The 22,878-nt window shown below is 50.3% G+C and overlaps 6 protein-coding genes across 6 annotated transcripts; 3 read left to right on the forward strand and 3 right to left on the reverse strand.

Annotated features, from left to right (window-relative positions):
• Positions 1–577: 577 nt before the first annotated feature.
• Positions 578–3,003, reverse strand: admB (ADAM family of metalloprotease ADM-B; the record flags this gene model as incomplete). The annotated part of the gene is made up of 2 exons (XM_043292128.1): positions 578–2,865; positions 2,934–3,003. 2 exons carry the CDS (start codon positions 3,001–3,003, stop codon positions 578–580), a joined length of 2,358 nt encoding a protein of 785 aa, XP_043148063.1.
• Positions 3,004–4,143: 1,140 nt separating this feature from the next.
• Positions 4,144–6,094, reverse strand: Aud_007236 (putative DNA polymerase iota; the record flags this gene model as incomplete). The annotated part of the gene is made up of 3 exons (XM_043292129.1): positions 4,144–5,610; positions 5,671–5,958; positions 6,050–6,094. 3 exons carry the CDS (start codon positions 6,092–6,094, stop codon positions 4,144–4,146), a joined length of 1,800 nt encoding a protein of 599 aa, XP_043148064.1.
• A 1,993-nt stretch (positions 6,095–8,087) lies between these two features.
• Aud_007237 (uncharacterized protein) lies at positions 8,088–9,302 on the forward strand (the record flags this gene model as incomplete). Its single annotated transcript, XM_043292130.1, has 1 exon — positions 8,088–9,302. One exon carries the CDS (start codon positions 8,088–8,090, stop codon positions 9,300–9,302), a length of 1,215 nt encoding a protein of 404 aa, XP_043148065.1.
• Positions 9,303–10,214: 912 nt separating this feature from the next.
• On the reverse strand, positions 10,215–14,122 carry Aud_007238 (C2 domain protein; the record flags this gene model as incomplete). Its single annotated transcript, XM_043292131.1, has 5 exons — positions 10,215–11,690; positions 11,743–13,230; positions 13,288–13,662; positions 13,716–13,751; positions 13,808–14,122. 5 exons carry the CDS (start codon positions 14,120–14,122, stop codon positions 10,215–10,217), a joined length of 3,690 nt encoding a protein of 1,229 aa, XP_043148066.1.
• Positions 14,123–15,453: 1,331 nt separating this feature from the next.
• Positions 15,454–16,406, forward strand: Aud_007239 (uncharacterized protein; the record flags this gene model as incomplete). Its single annotated transcript, XM_043292132.1, has 2 exons — positions 15,454–15,589; positions 15,655–16,406. 2 exons carry the CDS (start codon positions 15,454–15,456, stop codon positions 16,404–16,406), a joined length of 888 nt encoding a protein of 295 aa, XP_043148067.1.
• Positions 16,407–19,924: 3,518 nt separating this feature from the next.
• Aud_007240 (acetate--CoA ligase) lies at positions 19,925–22,228 on the forward strand (the record flags this gene model as incomplete). Its single annotated transcript, XM_043292133.1, has 6 exons — positions 19,925–19,963; positions 20,031–21,275; positions 21,335–21,595; positions 21,655–21,784; positions 21,839–22,113; positions 22,166–22,228. The coding sequence occupies 6 exons, from the start codon at positions 19,925–19,927 to the stop codon at positions 22,226–22,228; spliced, it is 2,013 nt and encodes a 670-aa protein (XP_043148068.1).
• Between the last annotated feature and the right edge of the window lie 650 nt (positions 22,229–22,878).

The raw sequence follows: 22,878 nt of genomic DNA on the forward strand, positions 1-22,878 counted from the left end.
GTATATTCGGCTGGTGCAATCTCTCAAAGAAGGAGCTGCAATGTCACAAGCGGAGTGATCTTATAGTCCGCGATACGGCGAGATATTGAGGAGGAAAAAATATTCCTCCATTGTCAATGATGCAAGCAGAGGAAACAGGATTTGGGGAAATCCCCTCATATCAACAAAATACATCTAGTAGCTTAGGGAATGCTAGTTGCTTATTTCAGCTGTAGATGAAGCCACCATGGACCGAAGTTGTAAACGTCAATGTTTTAGGATGCCGATGATGGCAGCAATACACATATAAGGCTAACCGCATCTGCCCGCAACGCGGTTTACAATTCTCTTAGAAAAGCGCAGATATATGCAAGTAAAACCAACCAAATCTAACTATGAAATCAGATATGTAAACAGGTCTGACATCTAATACGCCCACGAAAAGTCACCAGAGCCCTATGATCCCAGTTGCCTCAATCCAGACCATATATAAAGTCTCTCTAACTCCAAATCATATACAACCGGATATAAATGATCGTGTTATGCAAGTGCTGCGGGAATCAATCCCGCGTGAACTATGACGGCGAAAAGAAAAAGATCAGGCATATCGTGTTGCTGGCTGGTACGGTCCGGGGTAAGGGGGTGGCGGCTCAGCCCGGAGACCTTGGTATCCTCTATTGGGCGCAGCCCATTGTCCCATCTGAGGTGGCGGTGGTGGCACAGGGCCTGGCCAAGGCCGCATCGGTGGCCGTTTGACGACCGTTCGTGGCCGGCGACAGCGGTTGATCAGACACCAGAGAATTGAGAGGACAAGCAAGCCGCCAACACCGCATGCGACGCCAATGACGAGATTCTTGTGTTCCTCGATCCAGGACCCGATGTTGGAGCCGTCGCAGCGCCCGTTGTGGCAGTAACCCCCGCTACCGCAGGGGGTGCCATCGAGGAAGTTCTGGTTTATACTGTAGCATGAACCCAGGGACGGTGATGTACAGATCAATTCGCATGACGAATCGAATTGCGGGCATGCGTACGTGTTATTGTCGTGGATCAAACTTCCCATGAGGGTCCGGCATTGATAGTCACGGCTGGTGCATTGGCCACTGGCGCAGGTCAGGCCAGAGTTATTACCACATTTCTCGCCGTCCTTCTTGAACGAATCCGAAGGACAGGTGCTTGAATTGCCAGTGCAGGTCTCTTGCAGATCACATTCCCCGCGACTAGCTCGGCAGACGGTCCCGGCGGCGGAGAAGTGACACTGCGAACAGCAGCTGTCGTTGGCATCGTCGCACACGGCTCCACTCTTGAATTTGCAGGTTTTGGCGTCGCAGCAGGGGTTGTTGCCGCAGGACGACTCACCGCCGCAGTCACAGTCTTCGCCGGCTTCAACAATACCGTTGCCGCATTGGCTGCCGGTGTAGGTGACGACGTTGCGATTATCAGACAGACAGCTGGACTTGACACTGTTGCGACCCAATGCAGAGCAAATGTTTCCAATTGTGCAGGGTGAGAACGCCGTGATATCTGTTCCAGTACTCGGGTTCATGATGTACTTTCCATTGGCATCACATCCCCCCTTGCTGTACGGACAGCATTGAGAGGATGCCGCCAAGTTCTGCGCACAGGTCATACTGTCGCAGTCATGCACCGCTCCGAAGGTGTGACCCGACTCATGTGCAAAGACCTGCCATCCACCACCCGAGACGCGGACGACAACGTTGGCCCCGGATACCGAGCTGCTGCCATCACTGGTAACTTCTGCATTGCAGAGTTGTCCAAGCCATGCCAAACCCACCTCACTGCCGGTAGGGCAATTGCTCATGAGGGTCCAGTAAGCATTGCCATCGTTCTGTTGTCCACGCCACTGGGAGAAAAGGTTGAGCCGCTGAGTGATGTTGCTTTGATCACATGGCATGTTCCATTGCGTCGAAGCCGGTGCAGTCTGCGGACATGTCTTGTCGGTTATGGTGAGATTCCGCAGGCCGATGGAAATATTGAACGACTTTTCATAGACGTCCGAGGCACTGTTGACCACGTTAACGATCCATTGCTTGGCAGCGTCGTCATTGTCGAACGAAGCCCTGAATGAACAATCTGCCGCGATGCCGACCAAGGCTACTTGTTTGGTCTTGGGACACCCGGACGTGCTACCGATGGTTTGGGCCAGGTTAACACCACCCGCATTTCCTGAAACACCGCCAATATCCGACTGCCGTTTGCTGAGGCCAAACAACGAGTTCAGCGGCATGGAACCATAGCTGCTCATACCCAAGTCCATGTCTTGAAACTCGGAGCGGAAGATCGGATGCTGCGGGTCACTGTTAAAGCCGAGCTTGTCGGCCTGGCAGGACGACGAGCTGACCAAAGAACGCTTCAACTCATTGCGGACCTGTCGCATCATATCGGAGTCACGGTACACAACCATATATTCGTCCTTTCGGTCGGGAATGCTGGCATCTTCGACGCGCTTCTTCTGCAGGTAAGTTGACTTGAGTTCAACGTGATGGTTGTCATTGTCGACACTGAAAACGCCTTCGAACAATGGTTCGGAACCGTCCCGTTGGACATATATCCGTGCCCATCCCACAGGCCTCCACAGACCATTGTCTCTCCTCAGCAGAGATTGCCCCTTGAAAACCTTGTGTTCATGTCGTTGGATGGGCTCCTCACGACGAATGTTTCCCTCCGCGTCAAGGTACTGCACGTATGCATCATCGGCTAGGATATCATGATTGGGTTCTAATTCTAATTTTATTGTTTGGCGTTTATCTGGAAGTTCGAATGTGACGTCGAAATCTGTAAGGTGGTCGACCTCATGAGAGGGTGTGTTGATTACCGCATGTTCAAGTATCGAGACATGTTGAATGGCACTAGGTTCTTGCGATCGGGCTGCACGACATTGATGATAAGTTAGCTATCTTTGATGAAGTCTCGTCGAAGAAGTAATGCGAACTAACCTCCAACCTGAACAGATAAGAGTGAAAGTGCACTTGCAACAAATGGCAGAGCACTTTTGAGAAACCTCATCTCCGTCGACAACTGGACGGAACCCCTAGACTCCAATCAAGCAGGCTGTGGAACGTAACCTTCTCCGAATATTCTTTCAATCTCTCAAGGGGTTCGAATGATTAATACTGGCATCAGGCAACAATATAAAAGAATGACCGAGGAAGTAAGATGAAACAATGTCTTAGGACTTGGTCCGATCAGTCGAGAACATCAACACAGAGATATGCACCCTGCAAGAATCGCTCGTTGTCTATGAAAAGGGAGAAAGCGATCAATTCAGTATCGACGGAAAGACGACTGATTGATGCTCACAGTCTGAGACACTTAATTCACCCTTTGATGGAACAATGGCTGACAAGAAGCCTCCACTAGGATAAGACTAATAGGGATGACGGTCGCTGGGCGCCAGGCAGATCCGTTTTACTGGGGCGCAGCGGCTTGGCGGTACCGAAGTTGACGAAAGAAATGCCGGAGAAGCGAATGACTGAATTATGCAGAGAGATGAATTGGGGTCTGATCAAATACGCAGTAGCAGGGTGAGAAGGTCAGGAGGAGAGGTTGCGGAGGGGCGCGGTAAAGGTAGAGCGAAGATTCCTGATGCAACAAAGGGTCTTCAGGGTCTTGTAAGAAACTGTTGAGAGGATCAATGCCATTGCCATCGATAGTGCTCCGTAATCATGGAGGATAATTAAGCGGCTTATTAATCGTCATCTGAATACATTTCTGTAAGCACAATCCGGATACATCGTTAAGTCTTATTGATGGAGCATTAAGATGGCGAATGGCCGTTGTGCATTCCGTCGTCCAAGACAACCCTCCACCATAACAAGGACCGAATGATCACTGCCAAGAACCATCGGCGCCTGTGGCTGATGTCCTGTGGGCCATTTTTAATTCAAACATACGTATGCCTATCTTACCAGATTGAGTTAGAACGGAAGGTTAGGAAGCACTGCTATTGCGAAGCATATCTCCCCTCTGAGGGATTTGCATGGTTTGCGTTGGATAAAGTGGTGACAGGGCTATCAGACATAATGTTGGTAACAAAGCAAAATAGAAAATGGATAGGTATCAAGGCTACAGTTGTGATCATAAAAAGATTCAATCACACGTTCGAAACTTAGAAACGTGGTACCTAATGGACATAACCCAAGGTTCTCAATCATCCGGTGCGGTGTGGTATGTCTCATGAGCAAGCATGGCAAAATGTGGTATCAACATCCCGCAAATTGTACAGGCAACACACGGCGTATCGCCATCTTCGTCGCTCTCCTCCCAAGTATCGTTGGCTCTGGTGGACCAGGTGGAATCAAACGTCTTCGAATCCATGTCTGCCTGAGCAATGCCACTGAAGGTAATCTTCTCCAGCTCTGGCGTAGGATCATCCTGCTGCATCGCTTCCTGTTTACGGAACATCTTCCCAATATCTCGACCGCTGCTGTTCTTCTGGTCACCAGCACTTTCTATCATATTAGTCACGGCAATATTCAGAACACGGAGGTTCCAACCCGAGTGTTCAGGGTGAAGCTTGCGGAACATGGACATCGCCAGGTCCTGCACAAGTCGCTCTGCCAAAGCATCCACGTTCTCATCGAGATTGAAGACGTAGGATGGAAGAGGCGCGGAACGAGATATCCGGTTGAGACCATGGCGTTCTGACTGGTCGGAGCCTGGAGATAGGCGAGGACACGTCGAGAGACGAAGAGTTTTCGGGTGAGCCACCCATCGGAGCTGTCGCTTTGCATTAAGACCATCAGCTGCAGCGGGTTCGCCGGCTGGGGAATCGATGTCAGGGTCCATCTCAGTCAGATCAACCCGCATGCGCCGGATCAAGCTGACTGTCAGAGCAACCAGCTCTTTCCTGACGTCTTTGAAGGTGTCTAAGCGACCGTAGGAGTCTTCGATGCTGATTTGCGTCGGTAGATCTCGAGCTTGTAGGACTTCAGTGTTATCCACCCCGTGTATCAGTCCCCATATCCGCGCCCCAATGCCCCTGGGAGATCCTGGGCCGCCTAGAATTTCTTCTAGTACCAGAGGGCCCATGCTAGGGAAGAGACGGACGTCCCCAACCGTGACGGCGTGGTCGTCTGAGTTTGGTCTCGTATCGCTAGCCTGGTCAACCTCTGTTCCGGCCCCAGCTACAGCCGTAGTAAGGTATGACTTGATTCTATGCCCGATTTTGGAGCCTATTCCAGGAATTTTCCTGATCTCATGAGCATCAAGAAAGTGGAGCACGTTGCTTTTCGCCCCATGCTCCGCCACAGCATAAGGTGGCAGGAGAGTTGTCTGACTGTTGGGCTTATGCGTATTCCCGACTACCTTTGAGAGAAGCTTTGATGTGGAGATGCCCACAGTGGCAGTGTAGCCCTTCTGATACTCAAGTTGGTTTCGAAGATAAGCTGCCAAATGGGATGCAACCAACAGTCTAATGCGAAGCCACTCCGAACCCGCGTCTGTTACATCGTCTGGAACAGCTGGATAGGTGTGTCCATGAAAGCCTGTTGCATCGTACGTAAAACCTACTGTGGGATCTCGACGGTCAAGATGAAAGAACGAGTTTTTGAGGTCATTACGATTCAGCATCTCGACATTGTAGGTAATCATGTCAGACACATCGAGGAACAACTATGCTTGATCATTAGTATCGGGCCAAATCCTGAAAGCACAGACGGAGTATACACTCACCTCGTCGAAGCCCAATTTCTCAACTCGCTGTCCCCAGATAAAGTCCCGAAGGAAGAGATATAGCTCCTTGGAGGCATTGCGAAATCTGGTGAGGTCTTCACCCAGAACAATGACAACGTCCGGACAGATCTGTTTCGCTTCTTTGATCAGCTGCAGTTTGCGCAGTCCTCGTCGTCGAGCTTCGTAGTTACAAGTCACCACGATTTGCTTTTGTTGAACTGCCAGAGGCAAGGATTTGAGCACTGGCTGTTCCGCCTCAAACACCGAGGCATAGAAGCAATCATAATCCTGTATTTTTCAGGGGTGATTAGCGTTCATTACCATAACCTAACCAGTCACTCTCCAGGCTTTTCTGCTCATAGTTATGAAGGGCACTAACAAAGTGAACGACGATTCGACCGTCATCCCTACGAGGCGCAGCCATCTAGATTGGTCAAAATTTGGAGTCGTAAGGATCCGTCTTCGTTTGATACGTGACTGTACCCCATCCACTTGACGCTGAGGTAGTGGTATTGTGCGGCATTGGTCCTGTTGGCGGACTATCTAACAGTAGGCATTATCGAGGTTGCAAAGGAAAGTCGGTGGCAAGAAACCCCATTAATTACTTGACATATTTAGCAACCACTTCAACAGAGTCCGTGTTGATGGAAACGGGTCAACGAGAGTGATCACGTTGTCTGACTCAAGAATAGAGCTGCTGAGCGGCGAAGATGTAGTTATTCCAACAACGAATTCGGCTGAAGATGATGATTGGACCGAAGCGGAGGCTGGGATTGTGGCACGGGAACCTAAGTGGCTGAATGGTGGAGATGTTCACTCACCAATGCACCTACTCAATGTTGTCTTGAATTATCTTGATTGATCTGAATGGCTACTCTGTAAAATCATTGAGGACTTGAAGTTGGAAAGCCACTTCAACTGCGTATTTCGCTGACCCTTATGTTAGGCATGCCCTCGAGCACTTGGATGATCCTCGTGGTGAGAAGAAGGGAAGGGATATGCCATCAAGCCGAAATAAAGCCTCTTGCAAGCAATTTTGGCGACCTCCAAGCGTTCACAGCCCACTCTGAATATATGAGTGAGTACACTGACGCGCCGTATGAATCAGTGCATTCTAGCTTCTTTGAGCACCACACAGGTATGAAGTTTCTTCTTCACGATGGGGTTATGTTTGATTCAGTCGGTATCCTGGCAGAGTTGAAACATACATGAGACAAGCAGTGGAAACACAAAGCCTCGTGCTGGACAAATCCCATGACTCAGATATCTCTGAGGGTGAACAGCTCGAAACATTGTTCTCTGTTTAGACCATGTTGAGCAGGCACTGTTTCTAGATAGTTCAAAAAGGTACAAACTGAGGGACTGAGAAACCATGGTTCAAGTCAGTCCAGACTCCGGACGCATCAAATGTTACATTACCTTACAACATTTGGATACCGTTTTGTGACTAGTACGTATTAAAACGTAGTTTACTAGAAGGCTTCCCCACCGCCTCGTGTCCTTGATCTTTTTATAGTACCTAATCCGTACCTGATCCGTACCTGGATATGGGACTGGAAGTATTCAGGTACGTACAAGCTATCATGTTTTGTCTATAAACGGAGTTTAGGTTGCAACATTCTGTGGATAATGTGACGATCCCATCAGTAACTGTATCGGATTGTCTGGTTTTGATAATGTTCTGACAGAAGTTCAAGTGTAGTGGTGAATAAGTAGGACTTGACGATCGGATCGACAGTAGACACAGGCAGACATACGTGTGAACACGACAGAAATAGACTGGCTGCTCCAGGATGGCGTCCAATAGTCTCTGCACGATCTGAATAACACGCCAACTACGGAGTATGAATGTGATAGACGGTTTTTACTTCTTTTCAGGTCAGATAAAACTCTTCTGGAGTATTTTCACTCGATGTGTCTCTCTTCTTCTTCTTCTTTTCCTTCATATTCATATTCACATCCATACCTTTATTCCTACGGACTTTGACCGCAGAAAGACTGCTCAAAGTCATCCGTCGCTGAATTTGCCTCCGCAGTTGCATTTCTAAAATAGGAAACCATCCAAGCGCCCACCTGCTCTCCTCTACTGCTCTTCTTCGTCGTTGTATTTCTATTCTTGTTTTTTTCAAAAATTTACCCTTCTCTTAGTAGATATCTTAATATCTCCATAATTCCCGCTTAGCTCCAACGTCTCCTTCGATTATCCGACGGTTGTCTTATTGTTGGAAACGGTCTGGCCAACTGTGGGCTTTACTTACAGTCTACTCCCCTCCATCGCCTCTTCGTGCGGGGCGCAGTCCGTCCTTTCGCTCTGTCTGTCTCCTCTTCTCTACCTTGATTTTATCCTTATTTCCTCGGGCTCTCCTCTCGATCATCTTGCGGCATTTCCTAGGTCTCCCTCTCTCCGTCTCTTCGCCATGCTCGCAGCCCCCATGCCGCCGTTACTGTCGCATCTTCACCCTCCTTCCGATGTTGATCGAGCGAACGCACACACAATCTCACAGAATTCGTGTCAAACTGGCATCGCTTCTACAAATATGTCGTGCGGCGTATCATCAAATGCGGCAGGCGACCGGCGGCCGACCATCCCACAGAGACCGAAACTCACACTTCAGACCAAATCACTACCAATGACGTTCGGTAGTTCAACAACAGGGCTGTCTCTCTCGTTAGCAGCCGGTGCCACAGCGTCTCCCACTGTGCGCAACACTTTTAGAAACGCCTATGATGTCTCCTCCTGTCCACCTTCTGCTACCGTGTCACCCTCCAAATCTACCATGTCAAGATTCGGCAAACCCTCATCACCATATCCCACTAGTGCTAATGGGAATCCATATCAACAACCTCTTGGGGTGAAGAGTATTCTTCGAAACTCGCCATTAGAACCTACAGCTAGACGGCGATCGATATCCGTGGCCCCGAGCGGGCCTAATGGGGGATTGAGCTCGCGCAGGATGTTCTTCCCCGCCGAGAAACGGGTAAGCTATCGGTATCCACTCGAGGAGGAGATCACGACCGTGCACTACACCGCGCGCCATTCCGACCTCGCTGACCAGGAGGAACATTACCCTTCCGGAGAGGCTGGCCCTGGCGAGGACTCGGATGCCAATTCTAGCCTTACTTCGTCCGACAGAAGCACCTCCGACGAGGACGAATATCGCGCCACATCACAGTCTCAACGCGAAAGGAAGAAGAGGAAACCTTTAGCTGCGGAAAGACAGATTCGAGCAGTGGCAATATTGGATGGGATAGAGACTGATCCGTATGGTTCCTCAACTCCCCAGACACCCCGCCAGCGTCGCGTCAAGCGCCGTTGCGAATGGAGATGGACTTTGGGACCATTGGAAAAGCGGAACGAGCTTATCCAAATACCTCAAACACCCGAGGATGCATCTTCTAAGCTTCTTGCCGCACATGCCACACCTGCATCGGATGTGAGGACTCGCGATGACGAGGACACCGAGAGCTTGGCCACGAGCGACTCGGAGGACAGTCGGTCTTCCAGCGCCTCTCAGAGGCTCCCCAGTCCAACTTCATCTGTCGCATCTCCCGAGGACAAGGTCGATGGCTCGAACACGAATCAAGCCCTTGGGACTGGCCCACCAGATACCCATAGATTTCAAGATTCCTGAACTATACCACCTCGCATTGATGATTGATTTGGTTACGATTTACGTCATATAGACACGCATAATCCTCATACTGAGCCTATTCAGCGCCTTGCATTCTTATCTTTTTTTTTCTGGAGTTCTTTGCTCTCAGCATTCCATGTATTACCTCAAAGCATTCGTCGCTCGGTTGTCTGAGACCATCCGGACCCCTGGTCGATGGCTTGACAACCTCCAGTTTATGATACATTTTTGTTTTAATTTACAGTATATACACACTGTCAGATTCTAATATCGCCTTGATTGCTGGCAATCTAACTATTCTCTTCACGTCTTTTCAACTGTCCCTTTCCACTGCGTCATGAACCCCACCCTCGCCAATACGAGACTCTTCCCGAGCACGAGGATAGGCGATCACCAACAGAAGATTAATATAGTAACAACTAAACCTGTAACTGGTAACAAGTGGCAAACCTTTGAGAGTCTGAAACCTTGTAGTGAAAAATGCAGTCCTGCGTCACTTATTCGAGGTGTTTTCGGGCGATCACATCAACCAACCATCAAAATCTGTCCCAGGATTACCCACTAGGCAATAGTCTTCTCTATAATCAGTTAATTAAGGCCAGTACGAAGTATTGGCAGAGGCTATTCGGCTGATCTGATTGCTTGCCGCTGTGATAAGTGATAAGCCTGCAGATACCCTTGCTTAAACCCTTATTACGGTAATTATCACTTGGGGTGGATTGCAGACTAATAACTTCTGTATATTCATGAACAACTAGAACTAAATAGACTACTCGTAAAGCAAGTACAATACGGTATCCCGGAATCAATTGAAAACCAATCATGTACCACGTACCGCGTACAGACATTTTTCGTTAAGACGATGATGGAGTAGCATCGTGCACGCAGTCAAAAGCAGAAGCATTAAACCGACTACGTTCCCGTCTCGGTCTCGATGTCCGGCTCTCGTCCGGTCAGACTGCCGGTGAACTTGTGCTTCACTTTGCGCAGTGCATACTTGGCTTCGTCCCGCGCGAACACCGCGTTGCGCGCTGGCTTCCACTGCATCAGACCGCGCTGCTGGCGCTGCTCGCTGCGCTTGGCTGCCCGCTTCGACGGGGCGTTGCTTGAGCTGGCTTCGCTGGGCCTCGGCGATGTGTTGTCCGTGATGGTTTGAGGTTCGGAAAGTTGTCTCTGCTGCTGCTGCTGCTCCTGCTGCTGCCCCTGCTGCTGCTCTGGTTGGGCGTCCTCGTCTGATGACGACTCCGATGAGTCCTCCTCAAAATCGCTGGGGTGCGCGGCCCCGGTGATCTCGACATCCTTGGGCGGTGGGTTGACTGGGTCTTGCGGGGGCTGGTCGCGACCTGGCTCCGCGATCTTGCGGCCCTTGGAATCGACATAGGCGGCCGGGTCGTCGCCAAACGCACCGCTCCAGTCGTTTCCCTGCTTGTCGATCCAGCGCTTGCGCTCTCTGGGGTGGCTTTGTTTCAACACGTCGCGGCCGGCTCTAAGGGATTGCTCGTGGAGTTTCTCGACGTCCTCGGGGATCTCGGCGGTGACTCTGTGAGGCCGCACGCCTTCCGCCATGCAGGCTTCCCATGTTTCAAAGGTCTCGCGGGAATTGCTGTCTACCACGTATTGCTCGTGGGAGTCATCGATACCGGGGGTGAAGAGACCCCGAAGCTGCAGACGACCAATTTGTTGGAGGTCTTCCAGGCCTGGTACTTCCTTCGCTTTCCAGTTTTCCTCAGTGATGTAGTTCTGGGTGAGTCGGCGTCCACCCTTTGTCGACCAAATAGGTAGGTCGATTTCGGTCTCCTCGTTATCCACGAGGTGTTGCAGCCAGAGAACCGCGTAACCCGCAGCTCCGTGTTTGCCCTGCGTGTGCACCTCGAATACGACTGGGGATCGATAGCGATGCTTCACCGGAAGTCGGATGCTCCGACGGAAGTCTTCATTAGTCAGGTCGTAGTATGAGTCGTTCCCCTCGATATGGCACTGGCCACGCGGGATCTTTCCACTGCTTCCACCGGTGCGCAGTTTGATCTTAGCCCGATGGTTGAAACCTTGCAGCGTAAGCTTGTCCGACACAAAGTGAAACGTTCCCACATCCCACCCGAGCATGTTGGGGGGGAGCTTCGTTTCGACGTGCCGGAACAGTAGCGAGATACGAATCCGTCCGAAGCCAATACCGCCATCGAGAGGGTACCATCTGGTGACTTGTGAGGAGTTCTGGAAGAGGTCGGTAAGTTTCAGTTGCACGATGCCCAGGATTGGATCGTGCTCCCGATATCGTTGGTCCCTGACGGTCACGGTGACCATTGCTGAACGCCAATCGCGGACGAATCGCTCGGTACCAGCGTTGAATATGGGCTTGGAGCTGAGTGCTTTGGCTCGGGTCCGGTATACCTACGCGAGACGTTAGCTATTGTTTATTTTAGAAGCGCCAGGAAGCACTCACCAGCTCATCATTGAGCATAATCTTGCAATAGCTGGAGGGCAATTCTTTGCCTTCCTCTTCAGTGCTTTCGCCGTAACTCTTTGCCGGCTCGTACTCCCTTCCCTTTCGAGAACCGCTAGTACCTGTAATATTGGCAAGTTGCAGGTGCACGATTTGATGAACCACAACGCTCAGGATACCGCTAGGCCACAACGGATCGGGTGGCGTATGCGTGATCGCATCTTCTTCTTCAGTAATGATAGTGCCCTTCTCGTCCTGAAACTCGGGGATGTTTTGGAGATTCTCCGGAAGGTCTTTCTTCTTGCCATCCGTTCTCAGCTCCGGCCTTAACTTCGGCTTTCCAAAGAACCCAACTTCCCAATGCAGCTCACCGGGCATCTCGCTACCATCGTTCAGACCCTGGAGCTTGGAGACTTGGGGATACATGCGGCCTGGGTGCGCCAGCAACTCTCGGATGGGCAGCTCCACTTTGCCGACAATGTCGTCGGCCGTGTTACGATCCGAGTCCCACAGCTCAACGCTGAGGTTCTCATCCGCCTTGATTAGTTCCGGAGTGACAAGCAAAGCTGCAGTCTCTTCCCAGATCGGATTCAGATCATCTGTAATCACTCGCGTGCAGTACATAGGTTTGCCGTATTTGGAGAAGGAAAGATTAATATAAGGATCACTTCCGCCACCATGGCTGCCACGCTTATCCTGCTTGCTCAGTCCAACGGCACGGTGGATCCGAACCCACATCACACCGATAGCCTGGGTTTCCTTGATGATATCGTCACCCTTGAGGATCATGCCCAGGTCCATGGTCATTGATTTGGGTGCAGCGAAAAGGCTGCAGGCGGTGCCGATGGCATAGTTGACGAAGTTGGAGAGCAGCGGTAGATTTAGGATATTGATACCATGTCTCACCATCGGCATGCACCCGGCTCTAATATGCGGAATGCCAACAAGACTGTAGGTAACCTCCTTCATAAAAGGGGCTTCTGGCATCATCTGCAGTCTCAAGCGTACAGTTCCAACCATCTCAATCAATTCCACAAACACCGGGAAAGGCACTCCGAATAGACCTGGGATTCCCAGGAAGAATATAACCTGCATATGCATGTTACGTGCTTTGGAGGAAGCACTTTGCCCACTCGGCTTTGCATGGTATGCAAAAGAAGCTTCAAGATTGTAGTAGCTGCCACCCTCTTCAGCAGCTGCTGCCTCCTGAGGATCCTTGTTTTTCTTGTTCTCCTCGCGGATATTGTCTTTCAGTTGCTGCACATGCTCGTCTGGAAGAGCCCGCATGCTCAGAATTCGTATAGGGTTGTTTCCTTGGTCGATTTCAGCGATACGGACGTTCTCCACCACACCTGGCGCAGAAGCTTGCATGATGTCCTCGATAGTATCGGCTATGGGGGCCAACATATCGGGGTTCAGCAGGCCCCAGACGACGTCGAGGAAAGAATTCATCCATTCGACAGACTCCGGCAACAAGTTGGCGGTAGCCTGGTCGGCTTGGTTTAGTCAATGTTCCTTAAACATGTACAGAACGAAGAACCTTACAGTTTGCCCTCGTAGCTGTTCACTGCTCCATTCCATTTCACGACCACTCCGGATGACCTCTTTCATCCACAACCAGATCCCAGTTGTGGTGCAACAAGCCAAGGGTATGAGACCCCATAGCGAACCACCAAAAAGACGACCGAGGAAGAGTATACCAAGAAAAAGACCCAAGCAGACTCCGGCCGCGCGCTTTTCCAACTGATCAAACATAGGCTTGTAGGAAATCGTCGGTGTAGGGTGAAACAGAATGTTTGTTTTCTCGCCGTGGAGCGGCACGTCGGATGTGGTGCCTTCAGCGATGGGATCAGGTGGTGCAGTCACATCCTGGTTCTCTTTGTATTCGGACAGGTTCTGGCACGTATCGGTTTTGACTTCCTTTGTCGCGGACGTCAGACACAATCCGGCATAACTATACTCCAAGGACTTACTGTTGGCTTTCCCAGGTTGGCATTGGGGACGACTAACTAGAATATAATTTAGCAGAAGCTCCCTTTCGCGTCGCATGAAGCGGTCAAAGTACCTTGGGATCTTTCACGGTATCCATTGAGTGTTCGTCCTGGTCCTCTACCTCCATATCTTTGCCGGTAACCGGGTCTCTCACCTTCCGAGTCTTACCCTTGGCCTTCTTGCGCGGTTGATGGGGACTAGCACCACCTTCGGCCTGTCGTTCTCTGGCTGTCTGGGCCTCCCCATATTCCTTCTTTTCCTGTTCTTCACTCCTGAGACGCTCCATAAACTTAGAAATCGTCGGAACGGGATTGGTCCCGCTCCAATGTTCTCCTACTTGATGTTGCTGTGGGGAAGTAGACCCCTTGCTATTAGGATGAGGCCCCATTTCGAGCGCCAGTCAAGTCTTGAGTGAACTGGGGAAGTGAAGAAAGACCTTTATGAGCTGTAGTATAAATAGCAAAGGAAGCTCTCATCCCATTCAAATTGAGTTTGAGGAGTTCTGGATAATGGGTATACAAACAAGACTGAAGTTGACACGAGAGACTCGCGTGAGATCCTCAATGGCAGTTTCTGCCAGTGATAGTATGGACATCGGAAAAGAAGACAAGAATTGACTGGAAAAAGCATCTCGAAGAGTGAAATAGTCCTGTAGAGAGTGGTACAACGAGAGCTGACCTTACGCTCGTAGAACTACGTCATTGTGGAGGGAGGGAACCAAAACAGCTACCAATTGTCTGGACGCGTCCAAGGCTGATCCGTGACACAAGAGGTCATTGTCCTATGATCTACGGAGATCCCTGACATCTTGCCTTAAGAGTGCCGAGAGCTCCAGCTGGCGAGTCAGCGTGTAGATGTAAACTGTGGAGTGATGCGGTGACCTGCTGTAGACTTGGAATCTGGCTGTAGCTAGTAGGTCACTGATGCGGTGATGTCACCATTGTGCATGACACAAATTGGAACATGCCTTACTATTTGTCCTTAGGATGGCATGAGCTTGTGAACTGTCGTAAAATTTGCAATTCTACTTTGAATTGTGCCAGTCTTTGCTAATATATTAAAGGGGGATGTGATATATATATTTGTACCTCTCGTATAGTTTGGCCATCACCCGTAGCTAGAGTATGCAGGTGCAATTACTTAGAACTCAAACTGAATGTACCATGTATGCCTCTAACAGTATAGGTATAAATTTGTAATTCATGTACTTATCTTGTTTATTTATACGCGTTGGAGTTTGGTCTGATGTTCATGGCCTGTGCCTGAAGATATGACCACTGCAAGGTCACTGAGAAATTGACATAGCAAGCTTGTAATGAAGCAAAAACAAATAGATATTCCTTAATATAATAATGCCAGTTCTATACACTTAAGTAGTGTTGATTGCAGAGGCTATTGGCATTAAGGTACAGCGCAATTCTGCACTTGTCCACATGTAGGTCTCAGAGATGCTAAACTGCGCCACAGCGGCGGATAATTGACAACCTTGTCGTGTCAGTGCTAAATGTCAATCCACACTGGCACACAATAGGTGGGCAGCTTTTCCTAACCTAACCACCCATCAAGCTCCCGCTCTTTTTGAAGTTGCAGTTGGGAACCCAGAGCTTTATTCTGCAAATCACAATACCTCCCTTGTCGCGGTAGATCGCTCGAAAACATCCGCCACGCCTCAGCATCGGCACATCTTCAACAGCCATCGCCGAAATTCACAGCCTGAATATGTCATCTACAGAAGAGTCGCCCGCTCAACGAGCAGCCAGGCTGCGTCGTGAGCGCCGTGAGGCCAAAATCCGGGAAGGTGGTGCAGCACGCTTGGACAAGATTACAAGCTTAAGCGGACGGACACCGCAAAGTTGTACGAAGTTTTAAAGCCTTGCTTTCTCGTCAGCGTTCCTTACTGATTCATCTTGCAACTGCCAGCTCGCGAAGAATCGTTCTCTGCCCCGTCACTCTCGCCTTCACCCTCACCCCAGCCTCCTGCGCCTGTCTCCGTCCCCGAAACAGGGGCACCCCGTCAAACACACCCGGCGCCCGTTCGACCAACAGCTAGCGTCGAGGAGGAGACCCCAGAAGACCTCCAAGCACAACAGGAGTATATCCGGGCCCTCCTGCGCCAAAACGCACCGCCTGCAGCACAGGAAGGCCCCGATGAAGACCCCACGATGAAACTGCTCAACTCCCTCATGGCGGGTGGGATGCCAGGACTGGACCAAGGCACAGGCGGCGGCGGCGGCGGCGGCGCCGGACCCGGAGTCTCGCAAGCAGAACTAGCATCCGCCCTTGGCCTGCCGCCATTCGTCTCGAGCATGCTCGGCGCAGCGACACGACCCAAGACGGACCAGGAGAAGCGGGAGATCTGGACGTGGAAGGTGCTTCATGTGCTCTTCGCCGTCGTCATGGGGGTCTACTTCCTCGTGGTTATCAGCGCGTCTGTCGCGACCTACGGAAGCCAGCCGCCGCCTCCTGCGACAGCCCGGAACCCGTTCGTTCTCTTCACGACAGGGGAGATGGTGCTGAGCGGGGCGAGGATAATGCTAAGGAGTAGGGGCGGGGGGCTGGCTGGGCCTGGGATGTGGATTCAGTTGTTCAGGGATGTTATCCAGGATGGCAGTATAGTGCTATTCTTTCTTGGAATGAGCGCTTGGTGGCATCGAGATTGGCTGGCTTCTTAGATAGCCACGGCCTGGTTGAGTCGAGGGGCTCGGTCCTCATTGACTAGTGGGTTTGAATTATTCCGCAGCTTACGAATGCATCGAAACAGGCTCAAGTGTTTCCCTTGTGCATGATGATTTAATTACGGATTTTATTGAGCTACTGAGCTGGGGGCAGTCTGTCAAGAATAAACACCTCCTATCTAATGCCTTACTGCACAAGAGTGCTTCGCATTCAATGCCCTGTGATAGCCAGCGACACTGGTACTTGTCCATGGAGCGGTGGGCTACAGCAATAATAATTTCGCCTCAACTTACCTTGTCCTGGATAACAATATACGAGTATTTCTGCAAGCTCAATTTATAAGCACCCAAATCTATCATAATTTCTAACGTCTACGGAGTAGCCGTTGATCGATTTCCTTGTCTGCCAAGTGACCAGCAAAGAGCAGGTGTCTCGACAAGTCCGCGTATCACTACTAGTCAACTAGAGCCCCAGAGGTTAAGATCAACAAGGATAGCGTCAGGTTAGCTCGCGTTGGGTGAGTGGAATAATTGCATTATTGAAGCGCGCCAGGTGTTTATCATTTGTCTTCGGCGGCCGAGCTGTGAACATACCTGGACTAATGTAAAAACGACTGGGGACCAGGGACGAGAAAATAATACGCCTGATTGCTCGTAGGAGCAGTGCAAATTTCTTTCCCCCCAAAGGCCAGTGACAATTTGATTAAATGTTGATCTGACGCCGGCGCATCTGCTAAAGCAATCGCGGTAGATTGCTGTCAAGGATTAGGTGGGGGAAAATTGTCGCGAGTACGTATTCCTAATTGTACGGCTATGTACGGAGTAGAGTGGTACTCATTTCCGTACCGTACTTTTAAATCTTTTGGACGGACCGTGCCTGGACTGCGCGGAAGAGCGTTAACGTGAGGTACCTGCTTTGGGATAATGGAAGCAGTCGGCTCTCTGATCCAGTGTATGGCAAGGTATCATGGGATACGTATCATTGGTCCCATGTCTTAGGGACGTAACATCGCCAGGATGCCAGTCCCATACACTGACAGACAAGCCAGGGGAAGGAGGGTGCATTAGAGGCTCTCTAAGACTGCAACGTGGGCGAGCTAAAGCATCTAACGAGGGTCCGTCAGGTCCATACTAGACATGCCGGAAGGAGGCTAACGCAACCGAGTTGTCTCGAAATCAAAATGGTGTCCACCACAAGAGATGGTTGACCTCCTAGGACTACTTGAGAACTGAGGTGAACAGGATGAAAGGAAAACAAGCAGATATATCCATGCCGAATCACAAACGACCTACGGAGTATATACCGTAACCTCGGTCCTAAGCAGTACATGACATTGTGTACCCTTGGACTGATGCCCGGGCTTCCGTGCGACCGTATTCAATTCAGCCGAGCGGAAAGATCTATTTCATAAGCAAAGTCATAGCCGAGATGATAATATTCGTGTTTGTCAGTCTCTCACTCCAATTTGCGAAGAAGTCCAAATGAACAATCTTTAGCCCGAGGAGTCTAGGAGGGGAACACATCTTCCCCGCCGTTCATGCTTGATCATTTTTGATGCCCGGTTCAAGCCGCCAAGAAGACCATGACAAGCACCAATCCGTCAGTCTTTGTAAGGAAACTTCATTTTCATCATGTTGGTGTAGAGCTACAGAGGTCTAGAGTTGATCAACTTGGTAAGTACAACCAGTCGTGCTGCTAGGGAAGTAGGTAGACTCCTAGCGTTACCTAACTAACAGGAACAGACTATCTCTACCTGAACAGTAACATCCACTGGCCCCGCCTGCTCGTTGATTCTCCTAGCTGCATGGCCTAAATGGCCTTGTCTGTTAGGTATTCGAGGGAATCAAATCTCATTCTGGAATAGAATTGAACGTTGCCACCGATAGAAATAGTCTAGAGTATTAGAAGAAATATCTAGACGGAACTATCATTCTATCTATATGTCTAATTGCCAATGTGGATTGACACGACCGAAAGCACAAAATCCCAAAGTAGTAGTAAACTTTATGGCTCGCCCCGCATGCTTACGGCGTTACAACCTGAGTGTATTGATGACATTTACGAGATTCGACTAAGTGTGCTTAGGTACTACAAAGGGTAAGGTTAGTTCCATTAGGAATCCAGTCCGAAGATCATCAGTCGAACGTAGATACTGGGTATCTACCCCTCCAAGTTACTTAGTTCCATTGATCGTGGATTGACCTGCCTCTTTGGCCATCAAATAGCAGGTATGCTCAAGGATTCGCAAACATACTAATGGGACCTGTTCACTGGACTCACCAACCTAAGATGGTGATATGACAAGCATATCCGTATGATAACAACTGTGGCGGGGTAGCTACCTCATGTATCCCAAGGTAGGTAGGCACGTAGGGACCGCCAAGCGACATGAACCAATAAGCTGCACTTACAGGAGTTCTCCAGCTATTCTTATTGTGCAATACTTGTAGCTAGAGGGCTGTTTCCGTCTTGGACTACCCAGAAACCATCCCACCCTCCAAATTCCTTCCCCGGAGCAACGGAACGATCACCTGTCAAGCCCCGCATGGCCGAGCCCAATTTTTGGATGCGTCCGGGCCAGTGCGTGTCGAAACCTGGAGACTCGGGAGAGCACTTCGTAGCTAGCTAGCTTTGAGTAGACAAAATTATTGTAACTACCATCAGTGTTAGTTGAGGGGGACAAAATGGATTTGGAATGTGCCCTTGCTATTATGGAGAGAAGCTATAGACCTATTCATTCACATCGATCGTCTGTTCTGTTGTCACTGTCAACGCGGTCGCCCGGAAGGAGATGTATTCTCCCCCAAGTTCCAACTCCCATGGCCGTAGAAGTCGTATGGATCCTTGGCGTGAATCCGACCTATTATCTTAGACTCCGTAGACTGATCAAATGCATCTAATCCTTAGACAGGAGTAACAAACATTAGGGACAAACCATTCGTCGTCTCCACCGACCACCGGACAGCCGGGCAGCGGGACCTCAACACTATCCTCTTTAGCGTCTCTCTCACCAAACAGTAGTACTGAACGGCTAATAGATATAACGGCCTGGCCTTCCCGTCTTCTCTGTACTTTCTTTTCTATCATTTCCCTCGTCTCCCTTCTTCTCCTCATCCTAATCTCTCCCCTCTTACATTTACCCTCGTGTCGAAGGTGGCCCATATCGTACTCTCGAGTAGAGTGATACGTTACCACCTTACTGCTACTCCCCCTCGCTACCTTAGCTCTCTCTCTCTCTCTACGGTAGGTACCTAGCATCGGCTCAGCTTTACCCCACCAAAAGCAAGTAGCCCCTCGGCTGCACTACTCCTGTCTAACTGCGTTGCAATTACTTAGCTTAATTTTCCTTGTTCTAACTCACGTGCATTTGCATGCTTCCGGTGCTCACAAAAGCTGACCCCCGCATCTTTAGCATCATTTCTCAACCAACTCAGCTTTCTACACTTCTTTTCTTCTGAACTTTTCAAATTTCAATCAGTTGAAGTTCAGCCATATTACTCGAGAGCTCGCGAACATGTCTGACGGCGACGTTAAGCCCCCAAAGCCGGCCGTGGTGAGCAATTTTCCTTCGGATTCCTCTCGGGAGTTTTTCGGCCTGTGGGCTAATAACATTTGTTTAGGTGCTCGAGGCCCACGAAGTCGACACTTTTCACGTCCCCAAGGCATTCTATGAGAAGCACCCTTCAAAGACTCATCTGAAGGATTTGGACGACTACAAGAAACTATACGACGAGTCTATCCGTAGCCCTGACACCTTCTGGGCCCGCATGGCCCGTGAGCTGCTCAGTTTCGAGCAAGACTTCCAAACCACCCACGTCGGCTCCCTCGAGAATGGTGACAATGCCTGGTTCGTCGAAGGTCGCTTGAATGCCTCGTTCAACTGTGTGGATCGTCATGCCATCAAAAACCCTAACAAGGTCGCGATCATCTACGAGGCCGACGAGCCTAATGAGGGCCGTATCATTACCTACGGCGAGCTCCTCCGCGAAGTCTCCCGCGTTGCCTGGGTCCTGAAGCAACACGGTGTCAAGAAGGGTGACACTGTCGCTATCTACCTTCCCATGATTCCTGAAGCCGTTGTGGCCTTCCTCGCCTGTGCCCGTATCGGTGCCGTACACTCCGTTGTCTTCGCTGGTTTCTCCTCGGACTCCCTTCGTGATCGTGTCCTCGATGCCGGATCCAAGGTCGTTATCACCACAGACGAGGGTAAGCGTGGTGGCAAGGTGATTGGCACCAAGCGCATTGTCGATGAGGCCCTCAAGCAGTGCCCTGAGGTTACCAGTGTGCTGGTCTACAAGCGTACTGGTGCTGAGGTTCCCTGGACCAAAGGCCGTGACATTTGGTGGCACGAGGAGGTGGAGAAGTATCCCTCCTATCTCGCTCCTGAGTCGATGAACTCCGAGGACCCTCTTTTCCTCCTCTACACCTCCGGTTCCACCGGTAAGCCCAAGGGTGTCATGCACACTACTGCCGGCTACCTCCTTGGTGCCGCGATGACCGGCAAGTACGTCTTTGACATCCATGACGATGATCGCTTCTTCTGCGGCGGTGACGTTGGTTGGATCACCGGACACACCTACGTCGTATATGCGCCTCTTCTTCTTGGTTGCTCTACTGTCGTTTTCGAAAGTACTCCCGCCTACCCCAACTTCTCCCGCTACTGGGATGTCATCGAGAAGCACAAAGTCACTCAGTTCTATGTCGCCCCCACAGCTCTGCGTCTGCTGAAGCGTGCCGGTGATGAGCACATCCACCACAAGATGGAGCACCTGCGTATCCTGGGCTCCGTCGGTGAACCAATTGCCGCTGAGGTCTGGAAGTGGTACTTCGAGAAGGTCGGAAAGGAGGAAGCTCACATTTGCGACGTAAGGACTCCCAGACTCCCTTTCTAAACCCCCTACTCTGCGACTAATGCTTGAAACAGACATACTGGCAAACCGAGACCGGCTCCCATGTCATCACTCCCCTCGGTGGAATTACTCCCACCAAGCCAGGCAGTGCATCCTTGCCCTTCTTCGGCATTGAGCCCGCTATCATCGACCCCGTTTCCGGCGAGGAGATTTCTGGTAATGATGTCGAGGGTGTTCTTGCTTTCAAGCAGGCCTGGCCCAGCATGGCCCGGACCGTGTGGGGTGCCCACAAGCGCTATATGGACACTTACCTGAACGTCTACAAGGGCTACTACGTAAGATACTTCATTCGCTTGATCTCTGCAAGGACATTTGGCTGACTGTATTGTTCTAGTTCACTGGAGATGGCGCTGGCCGTGACCACGACGGATACTATTGGATTCGCGGTCGTGTCGACGACGTGGTCAACGTCTCTGGACACCGTTTGTCTACTGCCGAGATTGAGGCCGCTCTTCTTGAACACCGTAAGTAGCATTGCAGAATCCGATGCGACTGTCGCAAACTAATTGTCGCTACAGACCAGGTTGCCGAAGCTGCAGTTGTCGGTATTGCCGATGAGCTCACTGGCCAAGCTGTCAACGCCTTCGTTTCTCTCAAGGAGGGCAACGAAACCACCGAGCAAGTTCGCAAGGATCTTGTGATGCAGGTTCGGAAGTCAATCGGACCATTTGCCGCACCCAAGGCGGTTTACGTCGTAGACGACCTCCCCAAGACTCGCAGTGGCAAGATTATGCGCCGTATCCTACGGAAGATTCTGAGCGGTGAAGAAGATAGCTTGGGTGATACCTCGACCGTGAGTTGCTTGGCCTATATTTGATTACTATCTGTTGCTGACCGAAGCCTAGTTGTCGGATCCTTCCGTGGTCGACAAGATCATTGAGACTGTTCATGCTGCCCGAGCCAACTAGATTTGAATGATGACACGACTATCGATGACAGAAGAGACATGATCCAAAGAAGCGTTTGGAAAACAAAATGAATCAAAGGAAGGGGACTTTTTAGCATGTTGCGCTGATGTTTCAACCCAGGATTGTCAGGAAGCAGAGCCGTCTTTTCTTATACCGTGATTCCCTGTTGTGCCCACTTTGAAATTTGGCGTATAATTTAGCCATAGTCATTTTATCTATATATACTACACAACTTCGAATGTTCCGGTGCGCCTTGTAGGGAATGGAGCCTGTTGTCCGCCTCTTCCACTATAAATGGGAACCGACTGGACAGAGAAGAACGCTAAACGGAATTGTCACGGTAGGCTTTGCCGCCAGTACCTCATGGGCATCAACAATGTCTCGTTCTAGAAATTATGCGATTGTTTCTTGATCCCCAAATAGTAAACGGAGTATGAATGACCAGTATGAGCAATATAGGGTTGTGAAACGAACATATCGAGTCACTTCATCACAGCGAATGACGAGAAATGGAAACCAGTGTGGCGCTCCACATTATTTTCGACGGAATTATGTAGTCCAAAGGCGACGATGGCCCTATTGATTAGACAGGTTTTCTGTGCTGTATCGGGTCGTCTGTTCACATTATCCATTCATCTATTGTGGAGTGC

The sequence above is a fragment of the Aspergillus udagawae genome (genome assembly GCF_001078395.1).
Source record: "Aspergillus udagawae IFM 46973 DNA, scaffold_5, whole genome shotgun sequence".
Classification (NCBI taxonomy): domain Eukaryota; kingdom Fungi; phylum Ascomycota; class Eurotiomycetes; order Eurotiales; family Aspergillaceae; genus Aspergillus; species Aspergillus udagawae.